Source organism: Protomyctophum bolini (assembly GCF_963924005.1).
Source record: "Protomyctophum bolini genome assembly, chromosome: 18".
NCBI classification, from domain to species: domain Eukaryota; kingdom Metazoa; phylum Chordata; class Actinopteri; order Myctophiformes; family Myctophidae; genus Protomyctophum; species Protomyctophum bolini.
The window spans coordinates 38,535,275-38,556,680 of record NC_137879.1 but is presented as its reverse complement, the minus strand read 5'-3'; the positions used below and the strand labels follow the sequence as shown (position 1 = coordinate 38,556,680).

At 43.7% G+C, this 21,406-nt stretch overlaps 1 protein-coding gene across 4 annotated transcripts; it reads right to left on the bottom strand.

Annotated features, from left to right (window-relative positions):
- Nucleotides 1-6,405: 6,405 nt before the first annotated feature.
- cox11 (cytochrome c oxidase assembly homolog 11 (yeast)) lies at nucleotides 6,406-19,683 on the bottom strand. Of its 4 annotated transcripts, none has more exons than XM_080789786.1 (6): nucleotides 19,550-19,683; nucleotides 13,479-13,578; nucleotides 12,387-12,848; nucleotides 11,165-11,320; nucleotides 9,252-9,377; nucleotides 6,406-7,023 (listed from the first exon to the last, which is right to left on the bottom strand). In XM_080789786.1, exons 3-6 carry the CDS (start codon nucleotides 12,774-12,776, stop codon nucleotides 6,838-6,840), a joined length of 858 nt encoding a protein of 285 aa, XP_080645912.1. In that variant the 5' UTR covers nucleotides 12,777-12,848; nucleotides 13,479-13,578; nucleotides 19,550-19,683; the 3' UTR covers nucleotides 6,406-6,837. The 4 variants fall into 4 exon arrangements, with proteins under 4 accessions (XP_080645912.1, XP_080645913.1, XP_080645914.1 ...); XM_080789787.1 differs by having other exon boundaries at nucleotides 13,479-13,574; nucleotides 19,550-19,654; XM_080789788.1 differs by lacking the exon at nucleotides 13,479-13,578.
- Between the last annotated feature and the right edge of the window lie 1,723 nt (nucleotides 19,684-21,406).

Genomic DNA, 21,406 nt, shown 5'->3' with positions numbered 1-21,406 from the left:
TACCTCTTTTGAGCATCTCACTTTCAAACTGTCTGGTCCCAAACCCTTGGTCACCGCAGTCATATACCGCCCGTGCCCGCCCAAACTCAACCCTGCATTCCCATCCCAATTCTCTGAATACCTCACACAGCTTTACTGCCATTTCTCCTTCCATTCCTGCTGACTGGAAGACCTCAATATCCACGTGGACTGATGCCAAAGTGCCATTGAATTCCTGGACATTTTAAATGTTTTCAATTTCAACCCAACATGTACATTTTTCCCACCCCACAGAAAAGGTCACACTTTGGATCTGATCTGCACCACTGGAATAACCACCAATAACCTCATCAGCACAGACCTTGGTTCCACCATATCTGACCACCTGGCCCTTACCATGCATGGACATTGATACCCCCACCCCCCTTCATTAAGCAAAAACGCTCTCCTCCTTACTGTCCGACACCATATCAGACCCCACCTCGAACACAAACACGGAACACCCCCCCCCCCCCAACTGAACTGGTCAACAGCTCACTCTCCACCTGCCTCAATCAACTTGCCCCCACAAAAACCAAACCTGTTTCCTACACCCATTCTGCCCCCTGGTATAACGATCATCTCCACCAACTCAAAAAAACAGGGCCGCCAACTGGAACGGCTCGTTAAGAAAACAGGTCTCACTGTTCACTCCCAGGCTTACGGTACAGTACTGCATCAGGAACGATACAAAAACGCCCTCAATAGTGCAAAGCAAAGAAAAGCAAAGTTACTATATTTACCCAGAGTAACTGGACTAAGCTCAATAACTTGTTTACAGCCAGGCCCTGCTCTATAGAACATTTCATGGTATGGGGTTCAATGCCTTGCTCAAGGCCAGGGCACTTCAGCGGTGGTAATTTTAACGTGCCGGTCCGGGGATACGAACTATAGCGACCTTCCGATATCAAGACCGCTCCGCAAACCGTTCGGCCACCGCTGCCTCTATAGTGCACGTACCTCCCACTACTCATCTATCATTCAATCCGGCAGCAATAATCCAAAGTCACTGACCATACTGGAAAACACATCCTCCCAGCAAGAACTCCAGAATGTGAATTAGTCTGCTACTGCTGCAATAAGCAACCTAAAAACCATCAAGTATTTATTTGTATATATGCTTCAGTGTCTTAAGAGTTAAGACACTGAAGCATAATGGGTTAGGGTTATAAGCAAATACAATCATTATTGCATTTGTTTTATTTTTGACAGTTTACAATACTCCAGCTTTAATAGCCTACTGTTAGAGTTATGGCTTTGATGCTATAGTGCTGTGTTGAGCTGATTTGAGATCAGTGTCTGGTTCATGGTTATTGGCAGGCTGCCAGCAGCATGACTCTGGTCCTTGTGTTGTTGTTCTCTCTCTCTCTCTCTCTCTCTCTCTCTCTCTCTCTCTCTCTCTCTCTCTCTCTCTCTCTCTCTCTCTCTCTCGCTCTCCCTAGCATGACGTCACCGATAAACGAGGGCTTCATTCTGCATTGATTCACAAATACAATGGACAATTAATTACGCACTGGGAACAACACACTGCGGGCTCTGTCTGTCTTTGTGGCGTCTCCATTGTTGTCTGAGCGATTTTCTTTTATTTTTAATCCAGGGACAATTTGACAAAGGACAACACAACTCTCGTATGCATTACGTGTACAAGTGAATGCGTGTGCTGCTATGCTATACCCTGCTCTAGGGGAGTATAGGTGGGATCATGATTATGTAATCTAGATTACAGCAGGGTATAGGCAACCTTAGGCACGGGTGCCAACATTGGCACAGGGGACTAAATGGTAAATGGTGCATTTATATATAGCGCCTTTATCCAAGGCACTTTACATTCATCCATCGATTGCGGTGGAAGACATGCAAGGTGCCAACCAGCACATCGGGAGCAATTTGTCCTCTTGCCCAAGGACACTTCGACATGTAGGACAGGAGGAGCCGGGATTCGAACCGCCGACCCATGGATCATTGGACGACCTGCGCTACCTCCTGAGCCACAGTCGCCACAGTCGGACTAGGGAGGTCACTGGTGTGAGAGAGCTAGAGCTTATTTATTTTCAAATTGAAATATTCAAACATGCTAACCCTGTATGCTACTACTACCCCCTCTGCACTATGGCCTACTGTACTGTGAACATGTGCAAACATTTACATGATTGTATTTACATATATGCTGCCTGCCTCTAGACTAGCCTTTAGAGCACATTCTATATTGCAGGATCTAACCTAGTTCACTTCTTTTTTTGCTTTATACTCTTTCAATTTTCGAGTGAATCTGCCTTGCTTCAGTGAGTAAGGGATGATTTGATACGCGTTGTCCTTGCTGCGTTGACCTCGCCGCTCAGCCACAAATATGAGACGATTCCCTCTTTTCAGGGTGTTTGGATCGCCTCGGATGGCCATGGTTTTTATTTTTAGGTCACTTTGTTACGTTTTATAGGGTTGTAGGTTAGCCGCATGGCTCCAAATCCACGGCAGAGAACGCAGCGATTCAGGCAAATAAATATGATTATTATTTGCCTGATGAAGACCTTCGAAACGTTTGTAATTTTTTTTGCCTCCAAATAAAGTAAGTCTCGGAGCTCGAGAAACTAGTGTGCGGATGTTTTTTGAGTGGTGCAACCACTCCAAGGAACAGCAATGTCCGTGTTCACCTATACCTATGTGTTGGTTCATGAGCACCAGTATGACTATTAGTACCAGTAGGGGCGCTGTTGTGCCAGAGAGAGAGAGAGAGAGAGAGAGTGCTGCACTGTTGCCTGCTAATGAGAGAGAGAGAGAGAGAGAGGGGGGGGGGGCAAAACACCCTGAGAAGAGGGAGTCCCATAACTCCCATTACATGCCGCCAGTCAGGTTTAACCACGTGACACCTAAAACAGGTCTGAGTTACTGTACTTGAACCACCTCTCCTCACCTTAAAATATCAAATCTATATATGCTCAGTGCGACACGTGAGCTTGTATAACTGATATTTGTTTTGGCTAATGACCCCCCCCCCCCCCCCTCTGCCCCCCAAGAATATACATGCCATATGACATAGTCTTACTTGCTGAACAGGAGAACGATCTGCAGTTAATGCTGAATATTGTTGCAGACTGGTGCTGGAAATGGAGACTGGAAGCAAACCAGGACAAAACCCAAATAGTACACTTCAGACAGAAAGCAATACACAGAAGTTCAGTTGTGTTTAATTTGGGGTCAATAGGGTTGTCTTATACTGATCAGTACAAGTATCTTGGACTGACCTTAGATGAGCACATGACATTTAATGATGCTGTCAATATCCTAGCTCAGTCAGCGGGCAGGGCACTAGGCTCTGTCATGAACAAAGTTAAACACTGTGGACGTTTAGGATTCAAAGCTTACACACAACTTTACCAATCAGGCGTATGTCCGGTGTCTGACTATGCTTCTGGTGTTTGGGGTTGCCGAGAATATGCGAGCTGTAACAACGTGCACCATAGAGCTATTAGATCCTTTCTGGGAGTCCATAAACTGACTCCATTGCTAGCAATTAACGGGGATATGGGATGGGAACCTCCAAGCATCAGACACAAATGCGAAATGATACGGCTATGGAATAGACTGGTGAAGATGTCTGAGGAGAGACTCACCAAAAAGATCTTTAACTGGGATCTTAGAGGTGGTCACCCCTGGACAAATGAACTGAGAAGTTTACTTTATTCAAATGATTTATTTTTCATTTTTCAAAATAGATTACAATGTAATGTCCAACAAATTAGAAATACAATGTTCTCCAGGTACAAAGAAAACTGGTGTAGGGACCTATGGTACAAACCTAAGTTGCGAACCTACTGCCTTATAAAGGACATATACACTGTAGAACCTTATGTGAAGTATAATTTAAACAAAAGGCAACGTTCTCTTTGTGCTCAAATAAGGTCAGGAACATTACCATTAGCACTGGAGACTGGCAGGTTTAATGCCACCCCTGAAGATGAGAGATATTGTCTGTTCTGTGATCTAGATGAAATTGAAAACGAAGTTCACTTTCTGTTTTACTGCTCTAAGTACGATGACTTAAGGGATATTTTGATTAATAAGATGTCTTCTATATGTGGGGATTTCCTAGATTTAAATGACTATGTAAAAATGGAGATATGTTTTGCCAAAGGGACTTTCGTTGTAGCAGATTTTATTTGTCAAGCTTGGGAAAGAAGACAGAGTACTCTGTATACATCTGAGGTGTAATATAATGAACTGTGTAATGTAAACATGCTATAAAATGCATAAATTATGTATTGTAAAACATGCTGTAATTGCAAATGTGAAATGGTGTCTTATAAACCCATGAGGGTTGGGCACAAGGTGTGCATGACACGAAAATAAATAAACAATCAATCAATCAATCAATCATGCTGGGTTGAGTGGATATTTTCGGTGAAGAGAGGAGGGGAAAAAAAATTAAAATCACACCCACCCGTGTGAAGTGAGGGGCGAACTTATCATCGTACATCATCATGACGTAACATGTCGATTTGCTCAGACACATATGACGTACATTCTCACGTTCATTGTCAGTGGCATTTAATGTTTGTGTTTCCACAAAAAGCTGATGTATTCAGACACATGGCGTAAATTCAATCTGGTAAATGTGACAAGAGTTCAGAACGAAAAAGCGACCCTCAAAAATGTCCGATTAGCTCGTCCACATACAGTATATGAAGTAAATTCTCCAATCATTGTCAAAGGGAATTTAATCGAGGGCGGCTGTGGCTCAGGAGGTAGAGCAGGTCGTCCAATGATCCCTATGGGTCGGCGGTTCGAATCCCGGCTCCTCCTGTCCTACATGTCGAAGTGTCCTCGGGCAAGACACTGAACCCCACATTGCCTCCAATGAGTCGGTCGGTGTGAGCTCGCCACCGTTGGTGTGTGAATGTGGGATAGTGAGGACGCTGGCGTCGACTGTTCGCCGCTTCACCTCCCAATGTATGAATGAATGAACCATTGTAAAGCGCTTTGAGCACTTGGAAAAGCGCTAATAAAAATGCAATTCATTATTAATGTTTGTGTAAGACACAAATCTATACACCAATAGCTGATCAGAATATAGGGTACTCCAGTCAATAAGTGTACAGTAGATGGTCTACTCTAAGTGATTAAATCATTTGCCAGAGTAAACGTTGGGTCGCAGCAGCAACGACGTTGACATGAATAAAGATGCCTGAAGGTCCGATGTTTAGAGAAGTTAACTGGACACATTGTGCAACGCAGCAACACTGGGGTTGAGCCGAGGTGAGCCGGGAAATACTCCAATGGAAGAGATTGTATATCCCAGAATATGCTTCTGTTCTGTTATACGTCTCTTTGTCACACATACAGTTCTGTAGACTTAGATAGCATTTGATACAGACTTATAGCATGTTATGTAGACAGCATAAGTGCATTGTATGTAGTCATAGCACGTCATAGTACATATGTATAGCATAGTAGTATAGATGTATAGCTTATATGTATAGTTTCATTATAGATATTCCACTGTTACTTTCTTAGCTTACGCATGTTTCATGATAAATGTTTTTATGTGATGTATTCCCATGCTTTTTTTGTTCTTGCTTATTGTAAGTCGCTCTGGATAAGAGCGTCTGCTAAATGCCTAAATTGTAAATTGTATACAGTAAAATACATACTTGTTATAAAACTGAGAAATCCCTTGTTTTTGAGGGGCGCCCCTCCTATGTCCAGCTTTGAGGGTTTGTGCATTCACAAACATTGTGTTTACACAAACACTGAATGCCATTGACAATGAATGGCCAGCTTTTGTGTAAACACAAACATTGTAGACAAAGGTGAGGATTGTTGATTGGCCGGAATGAGATGATGTATGATGATAAGAGCACCCCTCACTTCACATGGGTGTGATTTTTGAGAGGCGCCAGCACCTCCTATAAAATTATATACAGCTTTTGTCCCCACAAAATGTCCGCAAGACACAAACTTTAAATGCCACCGAAGGGAAGATTTACGTCATCTAGTCCCCATCGACAACGAAAGGAGAAATTCAAATGCCTTTCACAATGAAGGGAAAATGTACGTCATCTTGTCCCCACACGTCTCATATTTGCCATCGACAATGAAAGGAGAACATAGGTCAAATGTCCGCCAAATATGATGTGAATTTGTGGAAACAGGCATTCTGATTGGCCAGTATGATAAGAGCGCCCCTAACTTCACACGTGTGATTTTTGAAATACTATGCAGCAGTTATACCTAAAACCTTTAAGCTCTGTTATACTTCTAATTAATCCGACTGTTTCCAACACAGTCATCTCAATAGCCTATCTTTTCCTGCCACCTAGTGCCCAAACTGAGGCATTACATGTGAGGCAAAAAAAAAAATCCCTCAAGAACAATAAGATTCCCAACGCATGAAACTATTAATCTTAATTTATTTATTCTTTTTTTTTTTTTACAAGCCGAGACACTCGACATGATACTTTTAAGCGATGTATCAGTTTAAAAGGCATTTACAGCTGTTTTGATTTTGAACACAACTGTCTCACACACAAACACACACACACACACACACACACGCACGCGTCCTATTATCAACGTTTAACAGTTCAGTCGGCGGACATTTGACAGTGTTCTTCTACACATTCAGCGGATGTGGTCGTCCGACGACCGGTTCCTTCATATACAGTACGGCCAACGTTCTTTGGGGTTATGAGTGGATAGATTTATTACCCTGCCAAACCGTACCAGCAGCAGAGGGTCGCGCGAGATCTGTTCCATTCTCCAGCCACCGCTACACGACTGCAGACTGGCCCTTCCTTTTCCTTCCTTGCCTCCCTCCTTCCGTCATCAGCTGTACCCGGGCAGGAGGGGCAGCGGCTGGCCCTCCTTGGCCTCGAAGAAGGTGTAGGAGAGGGTGATGGTGTCGACGCGCGCCATGCGCGGGTCCTCGTCGAACTCCGGGTCGATGTAGAAGAACACGGGCATGTCCACCTCCTCCTGGGGGTTGAGACGCTGCTCCTCGAAGCAGAAGCACTGTGGACGGGGAGGGAGGGAGAGAGAGAGAGAGTTGATTTCGTCGACTTAACCCATTCTGACCTGAGATCAGATTCATAACGAGGTTTCCACTAGGACACACACTGGTCTGGTGAACCCATTCTGACCTGAGATCAGATTTTAAAAAATGTCAGTCGTTCTTCGATTTTTCAAAAATAGCAGACCTACAAGCTCGTAGCGCGCCACTCGGTGGCGCGCTATGAGCTTGTAGATCTGCTATTTTTCAATAGCTAAAGCATAACATGATGCTAAACACCAAAATGGGTTCCCGGTCAGAATGGGTTAAACTAAGGACGGAAAAATGTTCGTCGACTACCTTTTTTTCACTGACGAAAACTAAAATGGACACTAAATGAAAACGAAGCTATGATGACTAGAACTAAGACTAAAGAATTTCGTCAACAAATTAAAAAAACTAGACTAAAATGTTAGGAAGGGACTAGTGGACAAGAGATCCAGTAGGAGTCATTTTACACTTGGTTGCGTGCTGAAAATAGCACATCTACAAGCTCTCAACGCGTCGCAGCACGACGCGTTGTGAGCTTGTAGAATCGGCTATTTTCAGCACAATGCAAAATACATTTTAGTCGACGAAAATATCGTAGGAATGATAAATCTACAGTTGATTTAGTCGACTAGAATGTATTTTGCATTGTGCTGAAAATAGCCAATCTACAAGCTCACAACGCGTCGTGCTGCGACTAAAACTAGACTAACACCAAAACATTCCTGGTGACTGAAATGTGACTAAAACGAAATAAAAAAAACTATTCAAGAGAGAGAGGCACACTTTAGCGTCACGAAGATGCCAAAAGCCGCGAGCGCCAGCGCCAACTCTTCCTGGTTTTTAGACAGCTGGTGGATGGAAATTAAGCTCCACCCACGCAGCAGAATGCCGCGAGGGCAAAGCGTTTCCGGGAATCTGGCCGGTGGAGCTTAATTTCCATCCGCCAGCTGTCTTTAAAAACCCGGAAGAGACGCCTGCCGCTCGCGGCTTTTGGCCGCGCATCGAATCCCAGTTGTGCTTACACCCAGTGAGAGAGAAAGACAGAGAGAGAGAGAGAGAGAGAGAGAGTGTAGTGGGGAGAACATTGAATGAATTATGAAAAAAAGAGTGTCATGCTCTACTAGGTTCTCGGTTTGTTTTGGAACAATGACGCAGGGAGAGCACGGAGTTGTAGTTTGTAACAGACGGATAAACTTTACAGTTGTGTAAAAGGTACAACAGGTACACAGCTCACAGGGCAGAGAATACAGGCTGGTAAGACCTATGACAGGCAGCAATGCCACAATGTCGCACCAAACTATATGAACGCACACAGAACACAGAGGCAGAGTCACTCTTAAATAATGCAGGACAATAATCAGACAACAGTTCACAGCTGGGAGTGTAATAATGAGCAGTCTCTCAAGGGGGGGCGGAAGACACCGGGTAGCCAGGGGAAAACATAGGGGCATGTTACGTCCTGGAACAGGACGTAATTGCCAATTTGTGTGTGCCAATTTGACTCTGATCCAGGGCTTTTGTCTGCAATGTGCCTAAAACTGTGTGTGTGCGGAAAACCAGGCGTGTACAATCGCGTAAGTCTGAACTATGCATAAGATGCATTTTAAGTCTCGATGCAGCTGCAGCTTAGATTCTACACGAAAAAACAATTATCACATTGTCCACCAGTAACGGATATATCTCCAGTAAATTGTCTCTGGCATCAAAAACCTATGCAGGGGCTTTGAATACTTGCATGGAAAAGCACGGAAAGGCAAGAAGCCAAAATGTCTGACGATTCTTTAATGGCTTCAAATTGACAACAAACTGTTTTCTGAAAAGCCTCATGTTTCGTTCTCAAACATTTTGATGTCAAGGACCCCCAAAAATATATGTAATTGACCGCCGACCCGCATCTGAAAATATGTTGTTCCAGGGACTCCCCCAGAAGCAAAGATTTGAGTTAAAAGTTCGCTCTGAAAGAATATATATTCAAAGATTTGCACCACATTTTAGGAAAAAAAAATAGCAGAAAACAAAATAGCAGATCTACAAGCTTGTAGCACGGCACTCGGTGCCGCGCTATGAGCTTGTAGATCAAGTATAACGGATAAAGTACAGATTAAAGTAGAACACCAAAAGGGGTTCCCGTCTAGAATGCCTCAACAGTATGGTGGGGGAAAGAAAGAAATGACGTAGATACTTGGACTTGGTGGATTACCTGGATCTTGTTGAAGTACTGTCCAGCATCGAAGGGAACCACGTTGTAGGTCGAGATGCCGATGACGGGCTTATCTGTTGGGTTCTTGGCTCTGTAGAAGGCCAGCGCCGTCTCCCCTGGGACCACCTGTGTGTGTGGAACAAACACAAACACAGTTTGGAGTAGTTGGCTTAGGTCACATTCCCAACCTAATACTTCGGTAGACTCAATGCGTATGGGCGGAGAAATTGGGATTCTTGCCTATTTATAATTTGCTGCGGTTTGCCTTCACACTGTCACCCGCAGCAATTGGAAACGCGGTTCTTTGATGCGCATTAGGATTCGAATGAGCCTTCACACCTGCCAAACGAAGTGCACTTTCTGAAAATGCAACAGCAGGATTAGTTTTAATCGCGGGAAAGCTCTCTGGTGTGAATGTGACCTTAGAGCTATAGTGGACTTTGGCTCTGCTTTCCATTTTAGTTGTTGAATGGACTGCATTATTTATTTCAACCTGACATCCCCGACATAATTTCCAAAGAACATCTTCAAAGATTTTCAAAAAATGTAACACAAAAGAAAATGTTCTAACAATTTGCAAAAGATAGACCTAAAAGCTCACAATGCATCACGTAGGCTATTTTCGCCATTCGTCATGTAACAATGTATTAGTATACAAAGAAATAGCATCCCAATAAAGTCTATTATGTGATGTATTTGTTCTGTTACTTGTCCTCACATCAGCATGGCATAAGATTAATGTCCTGACCTAATACAGAATCAATTAGGGCTGCAACTATCGTATTATTTCATTGGGATTATATGACATTCAATGTTATTTTTCCACTAATGAATCTTGAAAAAAATAGGGGTCGTCTTATAATCAGAGTCGTCTTATATCCGGGACAATATATATATCTCTTTTTTTTATTTTTAATAACTGATTAAATCGATTGGTTGGATTCTCAACCCGTCTCGCGACCCCTCAAGGGGTCGCCAAATTATTTTGGGGGTCCCCAATTTATTTAAAAAAATAAAACGTTTTTTCTTTTTTCCCCAACTGAATGGCTGGAAAATGGAAATGTAGAGTTTACATAGTACACACAGTGTGCATGCCTAAACCTTCCTTAATGATTATATCTGGTTTCAGTATTCATTTATGATATTATTTTCTCTATTATTAACCCATTCTGGACGGCAACCCCTTTTGGTGTTTTAGCTAAGCATTATGTTATACGTTATAGCCATTGAAAAATAGCAGATCTAGGTCTGCTATTTTTGAAAAATGGTGAAAATGCGGCAACAAATCTTTGAATATACGGTATATTCTTTCAGAAGACCTTTTTTTTATTATTTCGACGTCAGGCCTAAAAGGTTATTTTTGCAGTCAGTTTGTATTGGTGGTGGTTAGGGGGAGGGGCGGGGGTCGCGAGACATGGCCAATTCATTTCCGGGGGTCCCCAGCCTAAAAACGTTGAGGGGATACAGTGAGGTTCCTATAAACGTTGAGAACCCCTGTGGTAGAGGGGATACAGTGAGGTTCCTATAAACGTTTAAGAACCCCTGTGGTAGAGGGGATACAGTGAGGTTCCTATAAACGTTTAAGAACCCCTGTGGTAGAGGGGATACAGTGAGGTTCCTATAAACGTTGAGAACCCCCCTGTGGTAGAGGGGATACAGTGAGGTTCCTATAAACGTTGAGAACCCCCCTGTGGTAGAGGGGATACAGTGAGGTTCCTATAAACGTTGAGAACACCCTGTGGTAGAGGGGATACAGTGAGGTTCCTATAAACGTTGAGAACACCCTGTGGTAGAGGGGATACAGTGAGGTTCCTATAAATGTTGAGAACCCCTCTGTGGTAGAGGGGATACAGTGAGGTTCCTATAAACGTTGAGAACACCCTGTGGTAGAGGGGATACAGTGGGGTTCTTACGTAGATCTCCGTCTGCTGGGGTCTGAAGTTCCACTGCATGCTGGCGTGCGTGTCTGCGTTGAAGGTGATCTTGATGACCCGCTCCTTAACGGGCGTCATGGTCTCCACCTGGTCTGAATCGTGGCCCGCCACCGCCGCCCCTCCCAGACCTGCCGCCTGGCACACACGCGCACACACACACACACACACAAAGTCAAAGCCGTACGATTTGTCACACACGTGACGTTAACCAAAGCCTATTATGTGGCATGCGCCTGGACCACTAGGCCAGCCGGGATCCCCACACAGAACTCATTTTAATGAACGAGTATTGTAATGCAATAGAAGAACGAACTACTGGCAAACAACAGCTACCGTTACATTTAGACTCGATTTATAGACAACGTCAACAAAGTTAAACACAGGACAAAGTTCACCGTCCTTTCAATTAGTAACACCCAGCGCCCAGGACAAAGTTTTTATCAAAAAGACGGAGGTTATTGATATCGAAGCCGATCGCATCGCTACACGGCCTGGGAGCGCCTGTTGCGCCACAATCAATGTTGCATAACAGTGGGACGTCATCGAAAATGTCCCCCCCCCCCCCGTTTAGCCGGCGAGAGCGAAAATCTGAGCGGGATAACTGATTTTAAACCCTGCCTTTTTCATAACAATATGGGAAAAACATCATTCCTGTACTCGGCAGCAGTTCAGTGGAATGGCTTGCCTTCCAGCCTCAAGGTGACCAGTTCCTTTGATATTTTTAAATCCACATTAAAAAGATGGTTGGCCGAAAACATAGTGTAAATATAGTGTAGAATAGATAAATGGCATAAAAGGAAAAAAAAGTAAGGGGAAAAAAGAAAAGAAATCCAGTTTTATTGCTCAGTTTATATGCATTTTGTCCCGTTTCTTGTGTTTTTGTTTTGTTTGTTTTTTTGCCTCCTGTTTTTGTCTGTATTGTACCGTTTATTGTCTGTTGCTCCCCTTCCCCTTTCCCCAAGAGGACCACAATGGAAACAAGCCTAACAGCTTTCTGGTGAATTTATCCTTTTGAAATATATTTACAATAAAGTATTCAATTCAATTAAAAAAAACATCCGGTCCGTCGGGGGAAAAGTGCTCCGCTGCTATATAAATCGCTGGGCGCTCTGATTTAATGGATTAAATCACCACCGGGCAACCGGAGTGTTAAGCGTGTCGCACCGAATTGGACCCTTCCCTTCCCTTTTCCCTGTCTCACCTGGCAGTATAACCTGTAGAGCGGGACGGCGGCGTAGGACAGGCCGATCATGCCCACGCCGGCCGCCGCGATGTACGTCAGCACCGTCTTGTTCCTGGCCTTCCACTTCTCCTCCTGGCTCCTGGTCTGCTGCTGCTTCTTGCGGCCGGTCTTTGCGCCTCGCGTCTGCACGCTGAACGGCGCGGACAGGAGCGAGTGCTCGGGCTGTCGTTGTGGCCTCCCCCCCCCCCGCCGCGCGGCGGCGGCGGCCCTGGCGCCCTCAGAGCGGAGGAGGAGGAGGGGGGACGACGACGACCGGAGGCACCGCAGCGGCACAGCAGCAGGGCTCCCGCCGGGACAGAGGAGGAGGAGGGACCGGCGGGCGAGGGCGGGCAGCAGCAGAGGCAGCATGGCCGCCGCCACAGACCGCTCTGTGTCCACACCACACCCGAGGGGGGTTAGACCGCTGGACAGGACACTCACCTGGAGGGACAAGAAGAGTGTTGTCTTTACAAGTTGTCTGCAAAAGGTTTCGTCAGGTTGACCTTTGCTTTGGAACCTTTTGTTTTCCTCAACCCACTGGATTCGACCAGAAAAGCAACCTTGTGTGGACCACGTGGTTGAACTTGACACTTACACAACTTTAATCTCATGTACAATAGGGCGTTCACTTCTAGTCATTTTTACTAGTTGCCTAGATTACTAGTCGACTAGTTCTTTAACTACCTATTGTGTAAAAACAAAAAAAATATATATATATTTATTTTTTTTGGAAATACATATTTGTACATTTAAAAACTGTGCATATTGGTGACTATAACTTTATCTACCCGATCTTGAGGCCTACGAAATTGGGGGATTTTTTTTTAGTCAACTAGTACCAACAAAGGTCGACTACTGGATTTACTAGTCGACTAGTTGAATAGTCTAGTCTAGTCTAGACTAGTTGCTTAATGCCCTAATGTACAATATACTGACACTCTTCTTCTTGCACTAATGCCATGAACAGTATATACCAGCTGCTACGCTCACACACCTTATTTCTAAACCTTGTGTACATGTAATGTTTGGATGGATTGGATTAAATGCTATGTGTAAATATATATTAGATACCTTTGTTGTCTCCTTTGATTCTTTCTTTTTTTTTCTCCTCCCCTCCTTCCCTTGCCCAAGCCCCACCTGTCACCTTTTCTCTTTCTTTCTTTCTTTCTTTCTGGAAACAATCAAAATGCACAAAAATGTCACTCATTACATGTTCACGTGTAAACCAACCTGCGACAATGTGACAACAACGATGATTCTTCCGGGTTGGACCGCCGCTGCAGTGATGTTCTATCCGAGTCTAACCGAAGTCGCCAGGTGGCGATGTCTCGGAGCCAAATGGGTCGAACGTCGAACTATCTCTGACTGAATGCGTGCCTGCAGCTGACTGCGTTTTGCTCCCGTCATCATGAGACGTCATCCATGCCCAAATATGGAATCTCGGGTCAACTATTTATCTTCTGTACGTCCCTATGTCCATAATATATGGATTAGAATCTGTGAGGTCGTTGACTATTATGGCCCAAATATGATTCTGGATGAGTCTGGACTCATTCAATCTCTACTACAGTAACCATATGATGGTGATGTATGTAACGTGATGAACAGCAGTGATGTAAAACTTGTAGATCTGCTTATTTTGGGACACATTATATCATTATTACAGTATAATATATTAAAGGACCTTTACAAACTCAAAAGGGATCACTACTGTCTGTTTTAGTAGGGCAGATATATCCACATCATATGCTACATTATCCCATTCTGACCTGAGATCAGATTCATACCAGGTTTCCACTGGACACACACTGGGTCTGATCAACCCATTCTGACCTGAGATCAGATTCTAAAAAAATGTCAGTCGTTCTTCGATTTTTCAAAAATAGCAGACCTACAAGCTCGTAGCGCGCCACTCGGTGGCGCGCTATGAGCTTGTAGATCTGCTATTTTTCAATAGCTAAAGCATAACATGATGCTGAACACCAAAACGGGTTCCCGGTCAGAATGGGTTATACATCTGGACGTCATTCTGTGCATGCGCGTCTGATTCTCAACCTTTTTAATTTCAAGGACCACCAGTTTGAAATGCATTAGAACCATGCATGGACCATTCTGGTTTTTGAGGTGCGGTATAGCCCCCTCCTATATTCAGCTATTAAAGCGTAGATTTTCGTCTTACACAAACATTCAATTCCCATTGACAATGAATGGAGAATTTACGTCACATGTGTCTGAGCAAATCGACATGTTACGCAACGTCATGATGATGTACGACGATAAGAGCACGTCAGTGATTTTGTTTTTAGTCCCAGTCAGAGATAAAAACAAAATCATATCCATGTCTGTCCTGGCCAGCCTGGCTTGGCCATACTAATATTATCACACTGCGCCGGGGAGGCCTTTTTTTGTTTTGCACCGTCATATGAACGTCTGGCCACTGCGAGGCTGGACTGTCTGGGACCCCAATGTACATGGTAAAATCCTCCCCATAAGGGTCCATTTGGTTCCTAAAATTGAGAATAATAACTGGAAACCCCCCCCCAAGGACCCCTGGGGGGGGTCACATTGAGAACCAGTGGTATAATTATACAGCCTAGTACAACCATTACCAAGTATATTTTAAGTACTGTACTTGAATACAATTTTGCGGTACACTTAAGATATATTTTTTCCATTTGTATTTATACTTCTACACATCTCAGGCCCCTCTCGGAACCCCCGTAAAGTTTCTAAACATTTGGATGTTTACTTCACAGAGGGTCCCTCTGCAGTTCCTAAGCCCACAATAGGACTCAGCTGTACATACCGTCGGAAAAGGCCGTGCTGCGGACTTTGGGTGGTGGTGAGCTGTTTCAAAAGAAGCATATATCTGCTATAGGACTGACAACGGAAAACTCTGCGAATTTTCATTTGGAGCAGAAGCCGTTAAGTATTTTTTTAATCTGGCTGCTGTGAAATTCTCTCTTCCTTCCTTCCTTTATTGACATCCCAATCATCCCATTGTACCGCCTCCAGCACTGGAACTGGCTAGATGCGACAGAACAGATCAGAGGCAGGAACGTAGGGACGCGCAGCTAGCCACTGTCGGTGCGGGAGGCGTTTACAATGGGAAGTCAATAAGGAAGTCAAGGAAGGAAGGAAGACAGAATTTCACAGCAGCCAAACGGTCAAACAAAAGTAAAAAATACCTAACGGCTTCTGCTCCAAATGAAAATTAGCTGAAGTTTCCGTTGTCTCCTATAGCAGAAATATGCTTCTTTTGAAACATCTCACCACCACTCAAAGTCCGCAGCACGGCCGCATTATGTACAGCTGTGTCCCATTGTGGGCTTACGAACTGCAGAGGGACCCTCCGTAAAGTAAACATCCAAATGTCAGAAACTTTACGGGGGTCCCGAAAGGGGCTAGGACAGGTCAACTATTGTACAATTATTACAACTTTTGTTACTCAGAATCTTAAATTAACTGATAAATTACACTGTATTATATAGTAGGCCTGTCTGTATAGGTTCATCTACCCGTTAAAATCAGCCTCACCTTTACCAGCTACATCATTAAATAGCCCCTCTCGGAACCCCCTGGGTCAGGCCAATCTATCGTGCCGAACCGGGCTGACCCATTGGGTCCCTGTGCGTTGATGTGTTTTTGTATGGAAATGATAGAACGCACAGACATAAATACCGTCAAATACGTCGTTTCTGCGCCGTTTGAGGGCTTCTGTTCGTTTGAGTGATTCTGATTCTATAAGAGCTCTAAGTTACAGAATCTGCACCTGGCTCGCTGATAACAAACTATCCTTACACCTGGGAAAAACTGAATCCATTCTCTTCGGATCAAATAGTAATCTCAAAAAGGCAGATGGCTTCTTGGTTAGAGTTGGTGATGATATTATCACACGGAAGGATCAAATTACCTACCTAGGTTCCATCCTGGAGGCCAATCTTTCCGGTGATAAGATGGCCACCAACGTAATCAAAAAAGTCAATCAAAGAACAAGATTCCTCTACAGGATCTCCTCACTGGTCGACAAAAACACCTTGAAGACCTTAACAGGAGCCCTTGTACAAGGTTTCTTTGACTATGCATCCACCTCCTGGCACCACAGCACCTCAAAGGCCCTTAAAACAAGGCTCCAGACCTCCCAAAACAAACTGGTCAGGCTCCTACTTGGCCTCACCCCCCGAACCCACCTCACCCCTGCCCACTTTGACAGGCTGGGATGGCTTAGGGTCGACGACAGAGTACAGCATCTTGCAATGGGTCTGGTCCACAAGATTAGATACACCACCAAGATACCCATGTACCTGTCTAAATACTTCCTTAATGTAAACGAAGTCCACACCCACAACACCAGAGGGAGTGCAACAAACCATGTACAACCCAGATTCGGCACAAACAAGGGACTAAATTCTTTTCGCTCCTATGCGACCAAAATGTGGAACGCCCTACCAACAGTCATTAAGACATGTGAATCCCTTGGCTCCTTCAAAACTGCTCTCAAAGGGCACCTACGGATGGCTGCAATTCGAAACTGGCCTCTGTAAAAGCTGAATTTGTATCTGGATTGTACTATGTTTTTGTATGGACGTGGTGTTGGGTGCCTGCACATATGCACACATGGCATCAACGCATGGTGTTGTGTGCAGGCGCCCTACACTCTGTCTTTGTACTATGGATTGTACTATGTTTTTGTATGGACGTGGTGTTGGGTGCCTGCACATATGCACACATGGCATCAACGCATGGTGTTGTGTGCAGGCGCCCTACACTCTGTCTTTCGTTTTCTTTTCTTTTATCCCCCTGTTCCCCTCACTGTATATATACTTTTTTTCCCTTTTCGCTTCCTATATGATGAATTCCTGTTCTGTTCTTTAACTACATAGAAGTGTCTATTTGTTTGTCTCTAAATGTTTTGATGAATTGAACAATGTGGACCCTGTTGTAAACAAGTGTAAGGCTTAATTGGGTCGTCCACTCACAGTTAACAGTCTTTGTATTGAGTTTGTGCTTGAAATGTACTGTAATTCTGCAAACTGTTAATAAAGATTTCAATCAATCAATCAAAACAACGGATACCGCTGCGAATTATCCTGTGCCGCGGAAGCCGTTAAGTATCTTTGTTTGACCGATTTGGTCGCTTTGATTCTTCTCTTCCTTCCTTGTTTATTGTCCGTTTATTTGTACCACCTCCCGCGGCGGGGTTGGAAGAGAGGAATCAAAGCTTCCAAATCGGTCAAACAAAATACAAATAAAAATACTTAAAGGGACACAAGGGGACACCCTTTTTGCAAAAAAATATATGTTAATGACGTTTAGAAGCTTTAGAACACTTTCCTGGGGGTCTTTATGTGTGTAATATGTGGTTTTTAGATATTTTAGATTGTAGCAGTGAGCCTGTTGTCTCTGATGTCATGGACTCTGGGCTCACTTCCTTCCTGGACTACATGTTGTCTCAGTAAGACAGCTCTCCCCCCTATCCACAAGGAGGAGCAGTGCACCAAAGAATTATGGGAATTGTAGTCCAGGAAGGTAGTGAGACCAGTGTCCATGACATCAGAGACAACAGGCTCACTGCTACAATCTAAAATATCTAAAACCACATATTACACACATAAATATCCCCAGGAAAGTGATCTAAAGCTTCTAAACGTCATTAACATATATTTTTTTGCAAAAAGGGTGAAGTGTCCCTTTAACGGCTTCAGGAAAATTTGCAGCGGTGTACGTTGTAAACTAAAGTTCTTAGAATCAGAATCACTCAAACGAACAGAAGCCCTCAAACGGCGCAGAAACGACGTTACCGAAGGTATTTATGTTTATTTATGATTGCGTACCAGGTGGCAGGGTAGCGGTGGAATAGGACCCCATGGTAACTGGGTCTCAAAAATGTCAGAAACGTCAGTACCAGTGGGTTCTGACTTGTGGGGCTAATCACTAAAGTGATACATAAATGCATTATCAAAATAAATAATAATTTCTAATACAGCACTTTCATTAACAGACTGTCTTGTCTACAATGCAACCTCATGTCACCAGGCTTTCCACCTACTGTATCTGTAGTATTGGTTGAAAATCCTAGCTTCTCCAGTGCAGTCAGATCATCACATAGCCCCTCTCGGAACCCTACATAAAGCTTTTATGAAATTTGGACTTTAAGCTTTAGGGTAGGGTCCCTGGTCATGCTAAGATTTTCCAATGCGATTGTTGGAACGCGGATATACACAAACTCATCGTTTAGTCGATCGGCGCGGTATTACCACGCTTTTTCTTGTGTTCGTTTACGAATGTGCGAACTATAAGTACCTTACATACCTCTGATAAAATCTCCTGTGTCGCGGAAGCCGTTAAGTATTTTTAATCCATGTTTGATTAAAAATGCGCTTTGATTTCTTCTTGTTTATTTACCGTTTATTGTACCGCCTCCCGATGTGCGGTTGGCTTTGCGGGCTACGTCCCTGCCTATGATCTGCTCCGTCATAGCTGTAGCACCACTAGCTAGCCAGATAGGCGGTACAATGAGGTGTCAATAAACAAGGTAGGAAGAAGCGACATTTTTAATCAATCATGGATTAAAAATACTTAACGGCTTCCGCGACACAGGAGATGTGTCGGTATGGTATGTAAGGTACTTATAGTTCGCACATTCGTAAGTCAATACATGAATAAACATGGTAAAAGCGCGCAGAAGTCCGTCTCATGGCGTGTTTACATTGTATTTGTCTGTGCGTAACTGGCGACAGCCCAGCGTGGAGCAGGACCCAATGGGTAAAGTAATCAAAGTGTCAGAAACTTTACTACATTTGGGTTCTGCTTGCGGGGCTAATCATCACACTGATCTGTCCTCTGTAGCAGACAGTCTGTAGTAGCAGACAGTCCATTCTTCTAAGATAAGATCAGTGGGCGACATTAAAAGATTAAAGTTGTGTAAAACAGCTCGTTTGTTTCAACAAGTGTTCAAACGTTTGCAGACAGAGTCTGAGAGTCAACTATTAATTAACCACAGAGAGTCACTATAGGCTCTTTTCCAGCAGCTAGCTGTTAGCATGCTGATGCTAACACACAAGTCAGACCTGAAGTAGGGGAACAAGAGGTCAAATGAACGCCCTATTGTCTTGTCAATCAGTTCAATACGCAACAATTACCTGGTAGGATGAAAGTCCAGATAAATCAGCTCATGAAATCCCTCTTATACTGTCTGTCATGGACGATGAACATTTTACAATAATGTCACACTGATAAACACAAGGAGCTGTGTGTGCAACCGCTTACATGTCCCCCACTACTTCCCCACAGACTCGGTCACACTCACAGTGGTTCCGCCAATGACAGGTCCGTCTGCTCACAGCCGCCGTAACCAACTGGATCTGGATTCCAGATATTAAAAATAGGATCTAAGAGTTGCTTGCGGCTACGTAGGCTTAGGCTTACACAGACGCGCTTAAAATGCTTTTAAAGGCGTAAAAATACCTGTCATACACTGTCTGTGTGTGACATTGAGTTTAGTAGTGTTTTGGGCGACACCTCGTGTAGCTCCGTTGTCATTACAGGCAGCGTAACTTGATTCCTTGCACCTGCGGCTGGGCATAGTTTGGGAAACAAGTCGCCAGAAAATACATACATTTTTGGTACATTTATGGTATCTCTCTGTTGCATGGAGGTTTTCACACACAGAGAAGAGATCGAGGGTAAATGCCAACCCCGCCCCCCCCCCCATTTCCCCCCTCACTGTATAAGTTTATTTTCCCTTTTTACCTCCTTTATGATGAAATCCTGTTCTGTTCTTTGACTATATAGAAGTATTTGTACGTCTCTAAAAGTTTTGATGAATTGAACATGGTGGACCCTCTTGTAAACAACCCAGCTAACATTTCCCCGCTAGCTACCGCCTCCCGCTGTCGCCTTCACAGCGTAGCACGCCCGGGCTGGCTTGGCCTTCCCCCTGCTGTCCGCGCGTCAAACGATCGCGATCAGTTACTTTTTAATGCGATCGTGAATTTACAGCGATTTACAGTCCCTCCTCACGCTGACGTAAGGCTTGCCTCCCCCGCCCGTCTCTCTCTCTCTCTCAGACAAGGATGTGCATTATATGTATAAAATACATAATTTTTTAACTATTGAATATAATTAAGTGGATTCTTCTTCTACTTCTTCTTCTTGCGGTTATATTTATTATTATTATTATTGTTGTTGTTATTAATAATAATAATAATAATATGTACCTGCAGACTAATAAGTATAACTTTAGTTCAGGCTAGCCTACCTAGCCTGGAGCCGAGGCTTTACCCGGCATGCATTGCAGTGTTGTTGTTTTTGTTGAATCGACGTACGGGGGTGGAGGCAGTCGCAGAAGACAAGACTCTCCAACAAATGCTTATATTAGTTCTTACACAGTTTTTCTCCGGAGAAATTCAGTTGAAAGGTCAGTGTATTTTTATATCCGATATCTACCGTGTGTAGTGTAATTGCCCGTGTTAGAATCGTTTCGATCTTTATCTGTGTATGTTTCCCTCTAGCTAGCTAGCCTAGCTACCTGGGCAATCTATTGTTTGGACGAGGGGATAAGGTTAGCATTAGCAAACGTATAACTCATGCTATTTTAACAGGTAACTTCTTATTGTGTTGATAAGTCCTTAAACACAATTATTCGAATTAGATAAGATTTGATACGTTGCTTGTGTAGACTACATAAACAGCATTTAGCTGTAAATCACATTTTTTGTCATTCTTTGTTTTAGAACTTCTCCTATGGTACCACATCAATACAGCATGGGGTCTGTGTGTATGTGGGGTCTGCAAGGCTAAATCTTCGTCAAATGTCTGTCTTGCAAATGTAAAAAATATCACATAGTAGGCTAATGTTTAAAACAGACTTTTTTTGTTATTCTATTATAGGTGCAGATGCAGTGACCAAAATGAGCATTGCCATGCAGGTATTTCTTTTACTCTTCTCTCTGTTGTCTCCTCTAAAGGAACTTTGCTAGGCCACAATTGCAAATAAA